Source organism: Equus przewalskii, chromosome 12 (assembly GCF_037783145.1).
Source record: "Equus przewalskii isolate Varuska chromosome 12, EquPr2, whole genome shotgun sequence".
NCBI lineage: Eukaryota > Metazoa > Chordata > Mammalia > Perissodactyla > Equidae > Equus > Equus przewalskii.
In genome coordinates this window covers 33,258,670-33,274,272 of record NC_091842.1, presented here as the reverse complement: position 1 = coordinate 33,274,272, position 15,603 = coordinate 33,258,670, and the positions used below count along the sequence as shown (strand labels likewise).

The window sequence follows — 15,603 nt, the reverse complement described above, 5'->3', positions numbered from 1 at the left end:
CCCCAAGTGTCCCCCTCGGGCTGCAGAGTGGGGCTCGCGGGGTCTCCTTCCAGCCCTGACGCCTACCTGGTCCTTGCCATCCCAGCCCGCGAGCAGGTCCTCCCGGTGGCCGCGTCGCGAGCGCTCGGAGGACAGGTGGAGGCGGCAGTGTCGCGGCAGGGGCAGCGGCATCCGGTGGGTGAGCTCCACTGGGCGGGGCACAGGGAGGGGTGGGCGCGTGAGCCGCAGGGGCCCGGGGGCCTCAGCTGACACGGCCACCAATGCGGCAGGGGGCCACTCGGGGCCACAGGCTCAGACAATCCGCACAAAATCCAGAGGCCACCCCTCGGTGAGGCACCACTGTGCTCAGGCACTTCCTTACGTGTCTCCGTGAGAGCCCCAAACAGCCACTCCTCCCTTTGCAAGGAAGCCTGCAGCCCCCCCATCCCAGGCGGGATCTGTCTCGCGGCCCTGAACCCGGGCTGCCCTGGGACTTGCTGACGGGATCTGGGGAGGATGACATTGCCTTAACAGGCCTCGGTTCCTGCTCGCTCTCTGGGAGCCCTGCCTGGCCGCCATGAGAGCAGAGCCAGGCCGGCCTGCCGGATGGTGACACCCCATAGAGAAGAGCCCCGATGTCTCAGCCAAGGTGATCCTGGATCAGCTGACAGCCAGCCAGCCCCCAAACAAGTTAGAGAGCCCAGCCCAGATCAGCAGGGCCACCTGCCCAACCCGGGGCTCACCCTGGTGGCCGAGGACGACCAGAACTGGCCAGCTGGCCACAGGCTCAGGAGCAATGACGAAAGCTTAGGGCTGTAAGCCACTGAGCCTCTGACCATCGGTTACACGGCAGACGCTGACTGATACACCCCCTACCCAACAGGCTGTATCACAGTCTGGTCCCTCACGCTCGCGGGTTACCCAGGCCCCTCTGAATGCCCCACACCCACCTGGCCACAGTCAGCTGTCCTGTGTTCTCATTCCGTCTTGGGGTGTGACACGGGGGCACCCCCACAGCTGAGGCCCCTTGCCCTGGATCTTCCTCCTTCACCCCTAGGCTGAGTCCAGCGGCCTTGACCTCCTGCATCCCGTGACCCCATCTTGTGAGGCCACCAATTGGTCCTGCCTTCCCAGACCCCCGGAGCAGGGGACCACCTGAGATCTCCTTGCAGACCATGGCCACCCCGGTGACTTCTGAGCTCTCAGGAAGGGGACCCACCTGTCCCTATACAGGCACCTGGGGGCTGTGCCCAGAGACAGTGGCACTAACTGGCCCTCGATGCATCGTCCGGTCATCAGTCCGGGGCACACTGACCACATTCGTGTGCCCTGCACTCAGAGCCGGAACCCCTCGTTCCTGCCACCTCTCACCCGCCAACTCCACGCTCTGCAGCCTCACAGCAGTGTCCTTGGGCTGCGCAGCCCCACAGGCCCCCTGAGTGTGCACATACACACGCACGCACACGTGCACCCTGCCTTAGCGTGCTGAGGATCATACATTTCCTCTGCCTCTCGGGGCACACGTGCGGCCACCGTGACCCTGGGAGAGTTCCATCGGGCCACTCAGCAAGCCATGCCCTGGGGCCGGACACAGAGACAGACAGTCTGTGAGGGTGCACAGCCCCCTCCAGGGGGCCTGTTTCTTGGAGCACCTTGGGGGTCACAGGTGCCATCACTGAGCTGCTGTGGGAGGCCCTGTGGGATGGCACTCCCCGCCGCTGCCACCCACCAGTTGGTCAGCCTCCGCTCCAAAACCCCCCGGGGAGTTGCCACACCTTCCCCACCCTGCCCCTTCTTCCTGTCTCATCACACTCAGGGTAGAACCCCAGCTTCTGGTTGGGGGTGCGACCCTGCGTGACCTGGATCCCTAACCTCATCACCTCATCTCCTTCCCCGTGCTCCTCCCTTCACGCCACTCCAGCCATGCTGGCCTTGTTGCTGCCACTCCAGCACAACAAGCTTATTCCCACCCACCCCAGGGCCTTTGCACCCGCGGTTCCTCCCGCCTGCAACGCCTCTCCCCAGACGTTCATCATGACCAGCTCCTTCTTGTCACTCATGGCTCAGCTTGGATGTCACCTCCTCAGACAAGCCCTCCTAGACCCCCCCATCTAAAGGAGCCCGGCACCCCCAGATCAAACCCTGCTCGTCTTCACAGCCCTTCTCACTATTTAGTTCACATACGCATCCCTGCTCACTGCCTGTGTCCCTGAGGGCATGGACCTGGGCTGTCTTATTTCCCTATGGCTCCCCAGGGCCTGGAACAGCGGCTGGATAAGCAGTAGCTCGGTGATGGTTCACTGAGTGAGGGAGTGAATGGGCCCCTGCCAGGGCCTCTGGGACACTCACCCTGCAGGCCGAGGCTCCCGGTGGGCTCGGGGAAGGACCCCGAGAGGCTCCCGTTGAGGGCTGCCTCCTGGCCGTCCCACAGCACCGTCTGGTGCAGGACGCGGGTGCCACGGGTGCGCTCGCACAAGGTCTGCAGGACCAGTGCCCCAGGCAGGGCGCTGAGCTGGAAGAGAAGACAGAGCCGGGTCACTGGGGAGCGGCCCATGCGCCTGCCCAGGGGAGGAAGGGAGAGAAGCTTCCAGGACGAGAGAGACGAGGAAAGCTGTGGAGCGCCACCAGTCACCAGGCTGTGACACACATCGGGGGTCATAAGTCCAGACGCTTCCTGGGGATAGATAGAGGACACGGCGCAGGGGGTGCAGGAGGGGAGGGCGATAGACCCTGGGTGCCCCGTAAAGACGACAGCCCCCTCGGCTCCTCTTCCAAGCTCTGTGGCCTTGGGCCAGTTTCCTAACCTCTCTGAGCCTCAGCTTCCTCATTTGTAAAATGTGGCAGCATGATAGCACCCGCCTCTGCGAGATCATGCGAGCCCTGGGCTCAGCCAGGCCAGACCCTGGGTGGTGCCGGGCCAGGCGGGAGCCACCTCGGTGGAGGGTGGGGTTTCCCAAACTCTAGTGAGCGGGTCTCATGGCACAGACCTGGTGCCGAGTGTTGGGGCACAAGATGACCAAGGCTGGCCTGGCCTTTGGGGCTGCCCAGATAGTGGGGAGACAGTCACAGAGACAGAAAATGATGGCGCCAGGTAACAGGGTAGCCACGGAAGATACTCAAGGGACGAAGGAACGCAGAGGAAGAAGTCGGTGGACAAGGCAGGGAAGGGCACTCTAGGAAGAGGGAACAGCCTGTGCAAAGGCTCAGCGAGGGGCACTCTCCCTGCTGGTGGTGCCACCACCAGAGGGTGGCTCAAGGGCACAGCAAGGGGACCTCTGGGACAAGGAGCGGAGTTTACCCTGAAACGTCTCTAAACCTCATCACCACAGCGGCTTCTTTGCTGTGTCTCTGCTGCCCCCTGTCGGTCCCTCCCCACAGCAGCCCGGGGAGCAGAAATCACCCTTTGGATCATGTGCCCAAAGGCTTCCATTTTCAGAGAGAATAAAATCCAAGCTCCTCCCTGTGGCCTGCCCTGCACGAGATCAGGACCCACCCCCCTCCCCGCCCCACCGCCTACTGTTACCCCCTCACCCACTCTGCTCCAGCCCAGGGGCCAAGCCTCCAACATGCCAAACTCATCCTGCCCCAGGCCCTTTGCACGGGTTGTTCTCTCTGCCTGGACTGCCCTTCTACCAGATTTTCAAATGGCTGACACTTGCTTGTCAGCTGGGGTTAGCTCAGATGTCACCTCCTTAATGGGGCCTTTCCTGGCCACCTAATCTAAATGGCTCCTCTGTCACTCTTACTCACATGGCCTCATTTTGTTTTCTCTGTAGGATGTACCACCATCTGGTATATTTTCTTATTTATTTACATGATTTGTTGTTGTTGCTGTCAATCTCTTCACTGGCGTGTACACTTGGTGGGAACAAGGACTATCAACCCTGTTCTGGGCAATATCCTAGCTGCTGGAATGGCGCCTGGTGTGGCCCCTAGACGCTCAATAAATAAAGGAAGGAAGGACAGCAAGGCCAGCTGAGAAGCCATTCTGGCAACTTTTGCCCACTTCCCAGCCCTCCTGCTCTGGGTCCCCCTGGGAGCCAGGACAACTCCTCTTTTCTCAGAGGGCTGCCCCAGGAGCCTCCCGGGCTGCCCCGGCCCCGGCCGTCCTCCACACACCTGGGGGAAGTTCTGTTCCATCTTGACGGTGTTGGTGAGCCTGGCCTCAGCAGGCACCAACCTGGTGCTGATGCGGAAGTGATGCTCCTCCACCGCCAAGACAAATGCGCTCTCGGCCTCCCCCTCAGAGGACCGCAGCTGGGTTAGAGGAAAAGCAAGTGAGACATCTCTCCATCCAGGCTCGGATGGAATATTCAGGAAGATGCTGGCTCCAGGCTGCAGGCTCTGCCTCCCAAAGCCCCAGGCCCAAGAGACCCACTGCTTCCTGGACTGGATGAACTCTGATGAAGGGAGGGTCCCGAGCCTCCGTTTAGGCCACTGGGCACTGCCTTGACAGCAGTCGCCCATGCCCTTCGGGCCGTAACACTGACTTGAAGACGGCTACTGGCCTGGGGCCGGCGGGTGAGAAGTCGAGCTGTTACACTGTAGCCAGCAGGGCCGCTTAGCACAGAGGACGCCGCCCAGGCGCTGTCTCCAGCAGACCAGGGCTCCCGTCCTGCTCTGCCACGCAGGGGCGGGCGACCCCCACTGGTTCCTTAGCCTCCAAGCCTCGGCTTTCCAACCCGATAAACGGGAACAATGACACCCACTTTATTAACGTGTTGATATGAAAACTGTGTGACCAGCCGAACAGCAGAATGACTTCGGGTACTTGTTAAAAATAGAGATTCTGGGCCCCCACCTGAGATCTGTAAAAACAGAACCTCGGGGAACAGGGTCAAGAATTGTTTTTTTTTTTTCTTTTCTTTTGGAGGAAGATTAGCCCTGAGCTAACTGCTGCCCATCCTCCTCTTTTTGCTGAGGAAGACTGGCCCTGAGCGAACATCCATGCCCATCTTCCTCTACTTTATATGTGGGACGCCTGCCACAGCATGGTGTGCCAAGCAGTGCCATGCCTGCACCCGGGATCCGAACTGGCAAGCCCCGGGCCGCCGAAGCTGAACATTCGCGCTTAACTGCTGCACCACCGGGCCGGCCCCAAAAATTGGTATTTTTAAGAGCTCCTCAGAAGCCTCGTTACCTTCGTGGTATCCCTGTCAAAAATCAACCTGAATTCCATCTCACACAAACCATCTGATCCATTGAAAGAGAGGATTTTTACGAAACTGCCTGGACACTGCAAAATTGTCAAGGCAGGAGTTTCTCTCTAAGGCGGTTGATGACAATGCAAGATTTAGGGGGAAATACGTCAATACCTGTAACTGACTTTGAAATGCATCAAAAATTAAGACGGATGGAGAGTTAGGCGACAAAGCAAGAGGGAGTGAAATACGAATGAGAAAATCCCGGCGGCGGGCATGTGGGTGTTCGCTATAAAATTGTCTTAATAAAGTTTTATTAGCACACAGCCGCGCCCATGTATTCACATATTGGCTAAGGCTGTTTTTCTTGTTATGAGGGGAGAGTTGAGTCACGCAGCAGAGAGGGTATTGGGTGTAAAGGCTGAGATCTTCATTATCTGGCTCCTTACAGTGAAAGTTTGCAGACGTCTGTTTTAGATTAAAAAGCTAGAGACTTGGCTGCAAGGTGCCCAGGGTGACCATGGAGCGCATCCCGGATTCACAGCAAACACAACGAAACAGCTCGAAAGAGCATCATTGGGACAACTGGGAAATTTTATTAAGGACCGTATATTAGATAATAGTATTATGTCACATGCTCCATTTCCTGAATTCTGTAAGGATATTGTGTTATATAAGAAAATCTCCTTGTTATAGGAAACACTAAAGAATTTAGGAGTAAAGAGATCTCACGTCTCCAGTAAACGTCTCTCCACCAACTCTCGATGAGGAAGAAAAAAGCGCCTGTGACAGTACAAATGTATCTAACACATCTGAGTATCGACAGAAAGATGTGGCAAGATGCTAACAGTGTGGGGATGTTCGCCGTCCTACAATAACTTATCTACGGGTTGGAAATGATTCAAAATAAAGATTAGAGGGAAACAGAGTAGTTCCCTGAGTGACCGTGCAGTCGCTAGGGGCTCGGGGAGCAGGGCAATGGTGTGTGAATGGGTCGATGCAGGGCCTGGCGCACAGTAGGGTTCTGTAAATGGAGGTGGCCTGGGCAGGGGTAGAGAGGGCGCTTAACAAAACTGGGTGGCTGGTGGGACAATGAAGTGACCCGCGGACAGGTGTGGTCACGCCCTCACACAGTCACTCGTTCATTCTTTCACTGAGGCCCTACTGTGTGCTGGGCTTCTGTGCCAGGAGCGGCTGATTTGGGGAAGAGGGGCAGACAGGGAGACAGACAATAGAAGCTCAGAGGGTGGGGGACCCCATCCTGGGTCTCACGGGCCCTCCTGTCGACCGCAGGACCCCCAGATGCCACACGCGGGGCAGACACACGACAGACGGATGTCCTGGGGGCTCACAGGCCGGGGGGGAATGGGGTTTGTGGACAAGGGCGGGAAGACATACAGGGGCCCGAGCCGTGGCAGGCAGATGGCACCCCTGGGAGGTGGTGCTGGCTCAGCTCCAAGGGCTGTGTCACCCGATCCAGCTGCTGGGAGCGAGCCAGGTAGGGGGTACATGGCGCCAGGCCCAGGGCGGGCCGGCCTGGCCTGGCTCCCGAGGGTCTCATGGGCCCGGCTAGGGGCTGTGGGGCCGGCCCAGGAATGTAACCCTGGGCATGTTTGGGAAAGCTGGAGCCAGGGGGTCTCCCAGGGTGGCCCACCGCGGCCTGCTGCAGGCCCGCACGCCGACAGATGTGGACGTGGTGGCGGCCCCGCCTGCCTCGGCCGGGGCATCTGGAAACAGTTAGGGCTCGGGCTGGGGCAGCTGTGCTTACCTTGGCTGCGGCCGAGGCTCTGCTGGGGCAGCGGCCCCGGAGGGCAGGGAGGCGATGCCGGCCCCACAGCTGCAGCTCTTTGCTGGAAGGGAGGAAAGAGCGTGCCCGAGGCCTGGCACTAGGGCGCCCTGGGCAGGGACCCCGGAGACGGGCTGGGACCAAGCCGACCTCCCCAGCAGAGGGATCCACAGCCCTGCGAAGGGCCATTCCTATGCCCCGAGCCTGAGGATCATGCGGTGTAGGGGTTAGGGCTGGACTCCGGCCCGGGGTGACCTGTGTTTGAATCTCAGCTCAGCCTCTGCCTTAGTCCTGGCATGCTGGGCGAGCTCCTGAGTTGCCCTCTCGGAGCCTCAGTTTCCCCATCAGTACAGGGCTACAGTGGTACAGGGCTTGCGTCTCCTATGGGCGCCTCCCGGGGGCCCTGTCCACACAGTGCGCCCCTCTCTGCTCCCCCCAGGCTGGACTGCTAGCTCCCCACTGCTGCCAGCCCTGGGGAGGACCCCATCCTGGGGGCTTCTCTACCCCAGGCTGGCTCAACTGCAACACCGCCGACCTCTGAGGCCACATAACCCCTTGCTGGGGGCTTACCTGTGCCCTCCAGGAGGTTGAGTAGCATCTCGGGCCTCCGCCCTCTAGAAGCCAGCACCTCCCCCCTCCCCCAGTTGTAACAACTAGAAATTCCCCCAGATGTGGCCCACTGTCGCTGGGTGGGCAAACTCGCCCCCAGGTGAGACCCATGGGTCTACACCGTGAACAAGCACCTTACTCATCTCCCTCAGTGACTGGGTGTCAGTGCCGGAGCCTGGCTGGTGGTCCCCCTGACTTCACATATGTGTAAGACCACCGAGTTCTGTGCCAGGCACCCAGTAGGTCTGCAGACTGAAGAGCTGGAATGGTTAGTCATATGTATTTGAGGCCTGGGGTGGATGCATTCAGTTTGTGAGACCAAGAACTCCTCATCCATGTCCTGCCTCCAAAGCTCAAGGTTATTTTATTAGCTGTGTGACCTTGGGCAAGTCACTTTGCCTCTCTGAGCCTCTCTTTCCACATCTGTGCAGTGGGGCCATGGGGAGGATTCAAGGAGGTGCTGGGGGGCAGGGGTTGGGTGTCGGCACACAGTAGGTACAAAGCTGGTGGCTCCCTCACGCATTCCTCTCCTCTCAGGGGCCCCCAGAGGCACAGACAACCCCTCACCTGAGTGCCCGGTTGTGGCCACGGACGTCAAGGACCAGGCTGGCTTGAGAATCGCAGGTCAGCTGCAGGAAGGAGCTCATTTCTTCCTCTGCCCAGAGCCCCCGGACCACGAGCTGAGGAGGGAGCAGGAGGGGGAGCAGGCTGGGAGGTGGGAGCAGGGCAGGGGCCTGAGGACATCCCCACCCCCCTGCCCGGCCCCTCTCACACCCCTGTGGACGTGGGGACCTTTGGGCGGGGCCCAGGCCTGCTCCCTCCTGGCAGCCCAGGTTGGCCGTGCCCCCCGTGGGCCCCCAATGCAGACCTGCAGCCCAGACACCAGCCAAGAACAAGCTCCATAGAGCTCTGCCACCCGCGGCCCAGGAAAGGGGCTGACACGAAGTCGGGGAGAAGGGAATCCGGCCACTCAGTGGCGGGTGGAGAGACACAGACGCGCCACACGGGGCTCTAGAAAGCAGCTTTGACGCTGGGTCCGGAACGTGTTCTGCGACTTGTGGCAGGTGGGAGGGCCTGGCCAGGCAAGATGAGGGGCACCAAGTGTCGGGGGCCAGGGCGCAGCCCCGTGCAGTGGGGGCCACAGCGGTTTCCCTTCTCAGAGGTGGGAGGGCATTGCGGGGAAGGGCCCGGGGCCAAGGCCGAGTCCCTGTTTTGCTGCCTGCTTGCTATGCGACCTTGGGCAGGTCACCTGCACTGTCACGTGTGACCCAGAGGTGATGAGGATGATGGGAACGCCGATCATGACCACTGTCATTGTCATCACAGCAGCACCTCTTTCTAAGCATCCGCTCCACCAGGCACTGTCCGAGGTGCGGCGCTGGTATCAACTCATTGCATTCCCAGACACACACGTTCCCGGTGCAATCGTTAACCCCTGCTCCCAGGTGAGGAGACCGAGGGCACAGAGAGGCTAAGGAATCTGCCCAAGGCCACACAGCCAGCACGTGGCAGAGTCGGGATGGAATTTGTAAGAACCCGGCCGCCCTGCCTCTCCCTGGGATGTTAGGAGGAGGAAAGGAATCAGCGCAGAGAAAACTCTCAGAAGGGTGCTGAGCACGCAGCAGGCGCTCCACTGATGGAAGCCGCACTTTGATTCTGATCAAAGAACGGAAGGCAAAAAGGACGCAGGACCAAGAGCCAAACATGGGGCTGCGCGAGGCCAGTCCACACCAGCCACATGGCTGGGAACACGGAGGTTGCTCAGCGGGTGCTGGTCATCACTGTTAGTATTATTGATAAAGCCTTTACAAACTGTAAAGTTCTGGAGAAACAAACTGTAAAGTGCAAGGCAAGAGTGTCCCTGTCAATTATGCACACAGTGGGTCCTCTGCACGCCAGGAGCGGGCGGGAGTGGCCCCTGCCCGGGCTGGCCCGTCCATCCTCACCTGGCTGGTGAAGGGCAGGCCCAGCCTCCGGAGAGCGAGCGCCGAGTGGCTGACGTTCACCACCAGCTCCAGAGTGCCGTTCAGCGGCCGGGCCACCAGGGCTGCCACGTCCACACTCACCCCGCTGTCCCCATGGAGGGCCACACCAGCGCGGGTCTGGGTCTCTAGAGGCAGGAAACAACACTGGCTGCTGAGGACTCGAGGTCACCTCCCTTCCCAGCTCAGGGATGCACAGAGACTGCGGAAGGGGCCACGCCCTGAGGACACTAGTGGGATGGAGCCTGGGCAAGCCCTTCACCTCTCTGAGCCGCAGTGACATCCTCAGTCATGAGGCGTCTCCCCATCTTGGCCTGGCCGGCTCCTTCTCTCATTGGGGTCACCGCTGAAGTGACACCTCCTCCGAGAATCCCCCCCACCCCGATTGCCCATCTAAAGTCCCAACCCTTCCTGCTCCCTCCCCTGCCAGAACATCCGCCTGGTGGGGACAGGGCCTTTAGTCAGGTTTGTTCCCTGCAATGTCCCCAGAGCGTAGCACAGCTCCCAACACACAGCAGGTGCCCCGTCCTTGCTGACGGAATGAACGAATGAATGAAGGCTTCTCTCAAGGGTGAATCAAACACCAAATTGATGTCAAATGACACTGACCCATAGCTCACCCACCCCGCGTGGGGGCGTCCCTTCCAGGGCCCTGACCCCAGGCTGGACAAGCCTCATCTCGGCCAGCAGTGAAAACCCCCCAGAAAGGAGAGTCCAGGGCCCGGAACCTCACAGTCGGGGGTTGAGTCTTACGATTCTTTGACTTCAACTCCTCCTGCCACAGTTACAAAAGGGTTCCCGGGAGGGAGGAGGTGAGGCCGAGCCTGCGGCAGAGGCTGGCTCCCAGGGGCAGCTCGCTCCTCCGGCCCCGGCCCCTGGCATCGGGGCCGGGCAGGGGGGCAGTGCTCCTGGGCCGATGGGGACAAGCCTGCAGCTCTGGGCCTCGATTTCCTCACCTATGAAGTGGGCACAGCCCGCCCACGCCAACAAGGTTGACTGGGACATCACACCTGCCCGTGGGCACACAGTGGGTCTCAGGAATACTTGTGCCCTTCCTTCATTATTCGACCTTCAACCCTGTGCACCTACTATGCGTGGGGCAGGACCGGGGAGGGGACATGGTCCCCAGGCCTAGGGGCTTCCTGACTGTCAGGGACACCAGGATGCTAATGCCAGGCCGAAGGGGTCCCCTGAGGGGTTGGGATAGCAATGGGGGAAGTGAGAGGTCACCCTGGCTGGAGGTGACCACACCAGGCCCCCCGGGGGTCAGGGGCAGAGTGGTCAAGGCCCTCCCTGGGACGACCGTCCCATCCCTTACCCGCCATGTCCCCAACAGACCCTTCCTCAGAGCGGTCCACGAGGTCAGCCCACAGTGACACAGTTCCTATCTGATGCAGGTCCCCGCTCAGCCCACAGCAGGTGGAGGGCCAACGTGGAAAAGTTTGGGGCCAGGAGAAGATGACCCGAGGGACCGGGGCAGCCCCCAGGGGTCCTGATCTCTGCAAGCTCCTTCGGGGTCAGAGGGCAGCCCTGGACTCGCCCTGCCTGGGTTCAAGACCTGACTTCATCCTCAACCAGCTGTGTGTCCTGGAACAAGTGACTCAACCTCTCGGAGCTTCCATTCCTCCTCTGCAGAATGGGGTGGTGTTACCAAGCCCTACTTCATACGCTCATGCATTCATTCAACAGACATTTAATTGAACACCTACTCTGTGTCACACTGTAAAACAGACCAAAGTCCCCCCCTGTCCCGGTGGAGCGTATATTCTAGCATGGGGAGGGGAGAAGACAGGCATCAAGAAATGCAGGTACCGGATAAGTCAGTTACACAGGGCGTTAGAATGACAGAGCCAGAAAGAGGGATGGGAGAGCTAGAGCGAGGTGGGGGGCAAATAAGTAGCTTAGGTAGGAAAGGTCTCACTGAGGAGCTGACATTGGAAAAACGCTGGAAGGTGGTGAGGGAGTGAGCCAAGCAGATGTGTAGGGGAAGAGCATTCCAGGCAGTGGGAACAGCCTGTGCAAAGGTCCTGAGGCAGGAGCAAGGCCAATGTGTTTGAAGAATAGCAAGGAGTGGAAGGAGCGGGGGCCCGAAGATGAGGTCAGAGAGGTGAGGGTGAGGCTCCTGAGGGCTCAGAGGCCCCGCTACGGGCGTTGACTTTCCCTGGGTGTGAACGGGACAGTTGAGCTGATTCATGGAGCTCCCGTGTATAGACATCTTGTCTGGTATGTATGCAGTAAGCGCTCAATCAATGCTGGCTCTTATTACTCTTCTCTTCCCTTCCCCCTCCATGATGGGTTACATCGCTTCCCCCTAAAGCCCTAATGGCCCCCACAGCTGTGCAGGGGACCTTATTTGGAAAGAGGGTCTTTGCAGAGGTGATCAAGCTGGAGGAGGCCGTGCCGGGAGAGGAAGGGCCCTGATTCACCGACGGGTGACCTCGAAGGAGAAGAGGCGCAGACACAGGCAGAGATGGAGCGAAGCTGCCACCAGCCCAGGAACCCCGGGGCCCCCGGAGCTGGAAGAGGCAGGAAGAATGGTCCCCTAGAGCCTTCGGGGGGAGCCTGGCCCCGACGACACCTGATTTCTGACTTCCGGCCTCAGAGCCGCGTGAGGATAAACTCCTGGTGCTTGAAGCCCCCAGTTCGCGGGACTTTGTTTTGGCAGCCGGAGGAAACGCATCCACGCGCCCTTGGGAATCAGGCCCTGGAAGGGCAGGGGGTCCAGTGCGTGCTGGAGCCCAGGGCCACGCCAGGCCTTGACGGGGGTCTCGGTGCGCCGGGGTCCAGGTGTGAGGCCGGTGGGCAGGCTCCCAGCGGGGGAAGCCGCTCTCGGTCCCGGTGTAGTGCGCTGGGGGTCTTACCGTGCGTCTGCAGCTCGGCGCTGAGGCGGGCCTCGCCCGGGAACCCCGCCCGCCGCAGGGCCCCGCTGTCGTGCTGGCTGCGGCCGGAGAGCTCCAGGCACCCGGCACGGTGACAGCCGCTCACGGAGTAGTTCAGAGAAGCGGGCCCGGCCCAGATGCGCCCGGAATGCTCAAAGCAGGAGCCGCCGTCAGGAACATCCACGGAGAGCTGGAACGACACAACACAGAGCTGGAACGACATCGAGGGGATGCCGGGCCACCCCGGGGAAGGGAGTCACCCCGCCCGGCTGGCCCCGGCTCACGCAGACCCACATCTCTGTGCGGGAGGGACTGAGACCCCCTCGGGGGACCAGCCCTGGGCAACAGCTGGGTCCCCCCTCGGCTGACCGCACACGTGCTGTTTTGCTGGGCGGACCGTTCTGGCCGAGAAGAGACTGCTAACAGGTACGGGGTTTCCATTTGGGGTGGTGAAAAACTTCTGGAACTAGAAAGTGGTTGTACAATGTTGTGAACGTACTAATGCTCCCGAATTGTACACTTGAAAACAGTTAAAATGTAAACATTATACGTATTTTCCCCCCATAAAGGAAATTTTTAAAATATGCATAACTTGGATAACTTGGAAGATTTCAGACAGGGCCTGAGCTCTCTCCAGCCGCACACCGCCCACCAGACACAGTTTCGTTCTCCTCCGGCCCCCGAGGGTGGAGTTTGCAATCTCTGCACCACAGGCTCGTAAGCGAATGACAGAAGCCACAGCAGCAGCAGGGCACGAAGCACGTGGCCGCAGGGGGCGGGGCCCCTCGCCGCTCTATGTCACCCGCTTTATAAGGCAGGGGTTCACATCGACTGCGCTCCTTCTGGGTGCCGAGCCCCGATCCACATGCGGGGAGGGCCGCCCACGGAACACAGAAACGCCTGACCCCGAGGGGCTGAAGCGCCAGGGGTGGGAGACAGCTCAGGACGAGGTGACAGCATCGCAGGCATCAGGTGACGGGAAGATGATGGAAAAGAGAAAGCTGGGACGAGAGGGAGGCGTGAAGGAAGGAATGAATGAAGTATCTGTACACCTGTCTCTGCCCCCAGACCACTCATATTTGGTGTTTGACCCCGGTTCCTGACATAGAGCTTCTAACCCTGCAAATTCTTGAGTGATGGGGAGATAAGAGCATCTGACACCCCGAGCTCCTAAATTCCTCGGAACTGCCTGGGTGAGAGAAGTGTCTTTGGATCTCGTGAGGTGACTCTTGGTGGCTCCTAGATGAGGGGGGTCACCAGAAAGACCGAGTGGTGATCAGAAGCTTAGAACTGCCAACCCCACTCCCAACCTCGGTGGAGGGGAGAGGGGCTGGAGATTAAGTCAATGATCCATCACACCTACGTGATGAAGCCCCCACAAAAATCCCTAAACCATGGGGTTCAGGGGGCTTGTGGCTTGGTGAACACATCCATATGCCGGGGGGGGCGCTGTACCCCAACTCCATGGGGACAGAACTCCAGACCCCCGCCCGTGTCCCTCTTCATCTGCGTCCTTTATCACGTAATAGACCAGCGAGCGTAAGCAGGGGTTTCTGAGGGCTGTGAGCTGGCCTAGCAAATGACCGGGCCCCAGGAGGGGTCATGGGAACTCCGATTTCTAGTGGGTCAGCAGTGCAGGTGACAAGTTGGGACCTGCGGTTGGCATCTGAGGTGGGGGCAGCCTCGAGCCCTTCACCTGTGGGGTCTGTGGTAACTCCAGTGTCAGAAGTGAACTGAACTGTAGGACACCCAGCTGGCATGGGGCACCCCACACATCTGGTCACAGACGTGTCCTGAGTGAGGAGTAGAGAAACGAGAGGTTTTTCTTTTACACAGGGTCAGGGCCGGGGTGACATTCACCAGGTGGCCAGGGAAGGCCTGAGAAAGGACGCACGTGCAAAGGCCCGGGGGAGGCCAGGAGTGGGCTGCAGGCATCAAAGGGAAACAGCGTCGGCCTCAGGCAGAGGTGCGCCGGGTGAGTCTGAAGAAAGGGCTGGAAGGTGAACGTGGCCGGAGGAAGGTCGGCGAGGGGAGCTGTGGGGGGCGAGCTCAGAGAGGAGGTGGGCAGATCCCGGCCAGAGGCTCTGTGACGCTGGGCTGGCCTCTGAGTGAGCGACTCAAATGGACTTGGGGGTGCTGCTGGGTGGGGACGATACCAGAGGGGACGAGGGTGGGCGCAGGGAGCCCAGAGCGCACACGGCCTGGACACAGGTGGGACCTGAGGAGGCTCGGAGCAGGAGATGAAGCTGGAGGGGGTCAGAAGGGGTCGAGTTCTGGGTATGCTCAGCATTTCCTGAGGGTGGGATTCTGCGTGAGCGAAGACGAGAGGTCGAGGATGACTCTGAGGGTTTGGACTGCACGGCTGGAAGGACATGGGCGGTGCCATCCCCAAGATGGGGAAACCGGCAGGAGAATGAGGCTCAGAGGGAAGTCTGAACTTTGTCTACCATCTCCCGTGTCCTCAATGTTTTCAAGGTTTGTTGAGTGAATGAATGATCGCTGGCTGCATGCATTTCCATCATCACTGGCGCTCGCCAAGGCTGACCTGCAGGCCCATCCTGTCCTCCACGGGGAGCGCCCGCAGCGTGGGGACGTTGTGCTGGAGAGCGTAGCTCAGGGAGACGTGCTCCGGCCGCCGAGTGAAGGTCAGCTCCTCGGACACCTGTCGGGGCGGAGGACCGTGGGACCTGGGCCACCGGGCTGGGCTGTCCCCACAGCCCCCCAGCTCCCCGAGGCCCCGCCGGCAGAGCCCCACACCTGTGTGCCATCCACTCCGACCCGCAGGATGCATCTGTAGCTGGGCCCGCGCCTCTCGGTGGCCAGGTCCAGCAGGACCCGGGCTGGGAGGGCCCAGCGGCTGGACTGGGGCAGGCTGTGTGTGAGCAACAGGTCCACCTCCTGCTGGGTCTACAACGGAGCGAGAGAAACAGAGACTCACGTGCCTGGGAGGCGGCAAGATCCTCCCGGAGAGAGAAAAGCAGACCACTCACAGACAGGAAATCGAGCCTCTTTTCTTCCCTTCCCCATTGGCCATTCCATCGTGTAAAAACAATTCGGTAGATTTTCAAAAAATGTGATGAATGCATTTGGGGGGTCTGCTCTAAGGTAAGTGGCATGTACAGAATTCACTGGGGAGGTGCCCAGGGGAGGAACCTCAGAGAAGAAGCCTTCAGTGAGGTCCAGGGAGGGACCCACAGAACGTTTGGGAAGCACATGCCGTACTGGTT

The 15,603-nt window shown here is 60.1% G+C and overlaps 1 protein-coding gene across 1 annotated transcript in view; it reads right to left on the bottom strand.

Moving 5' to 3' along the window:
- The window catches only part of LOC103557151 (uncharacterized), a 138,110-nt gene that overhangs the window by 27,417 nt on the left and 95,090 nt on the right, over window positions 1–15,603 (bottom strand). The window contains exons 44-50 of the mRNA XM_070566749.1: window positions 12,359–12,566; window positions 9,462–9,625; window positions 8,083–8,195; window positions 6,889–6,970; window positions 4,099–4,236; window positions 2,329–2,491; window positions 67–188 (exon numbers count right to left, since the gene is read on the bottom strand). Coding sequence (XP_070422850.1) covers window positions 67–188; window positions 2,329–2,491; window positions 4,099–4,236; window positions 6,889–6,970; window positions 8,083–8,195; window positions 9,462–9,625; window positions 12,359–12,566 — 990 coding nt within the window. The remainder of the gene's footprint in view (window positions 1–66; window positions 189–2,328; window positions 2,492–4,098; window positions 4,237–6,888; window positions 6,971–8,082; window positions 8,196–9,461; window positions 9,626–12,358; window positions 12,567–15,603) is intronic.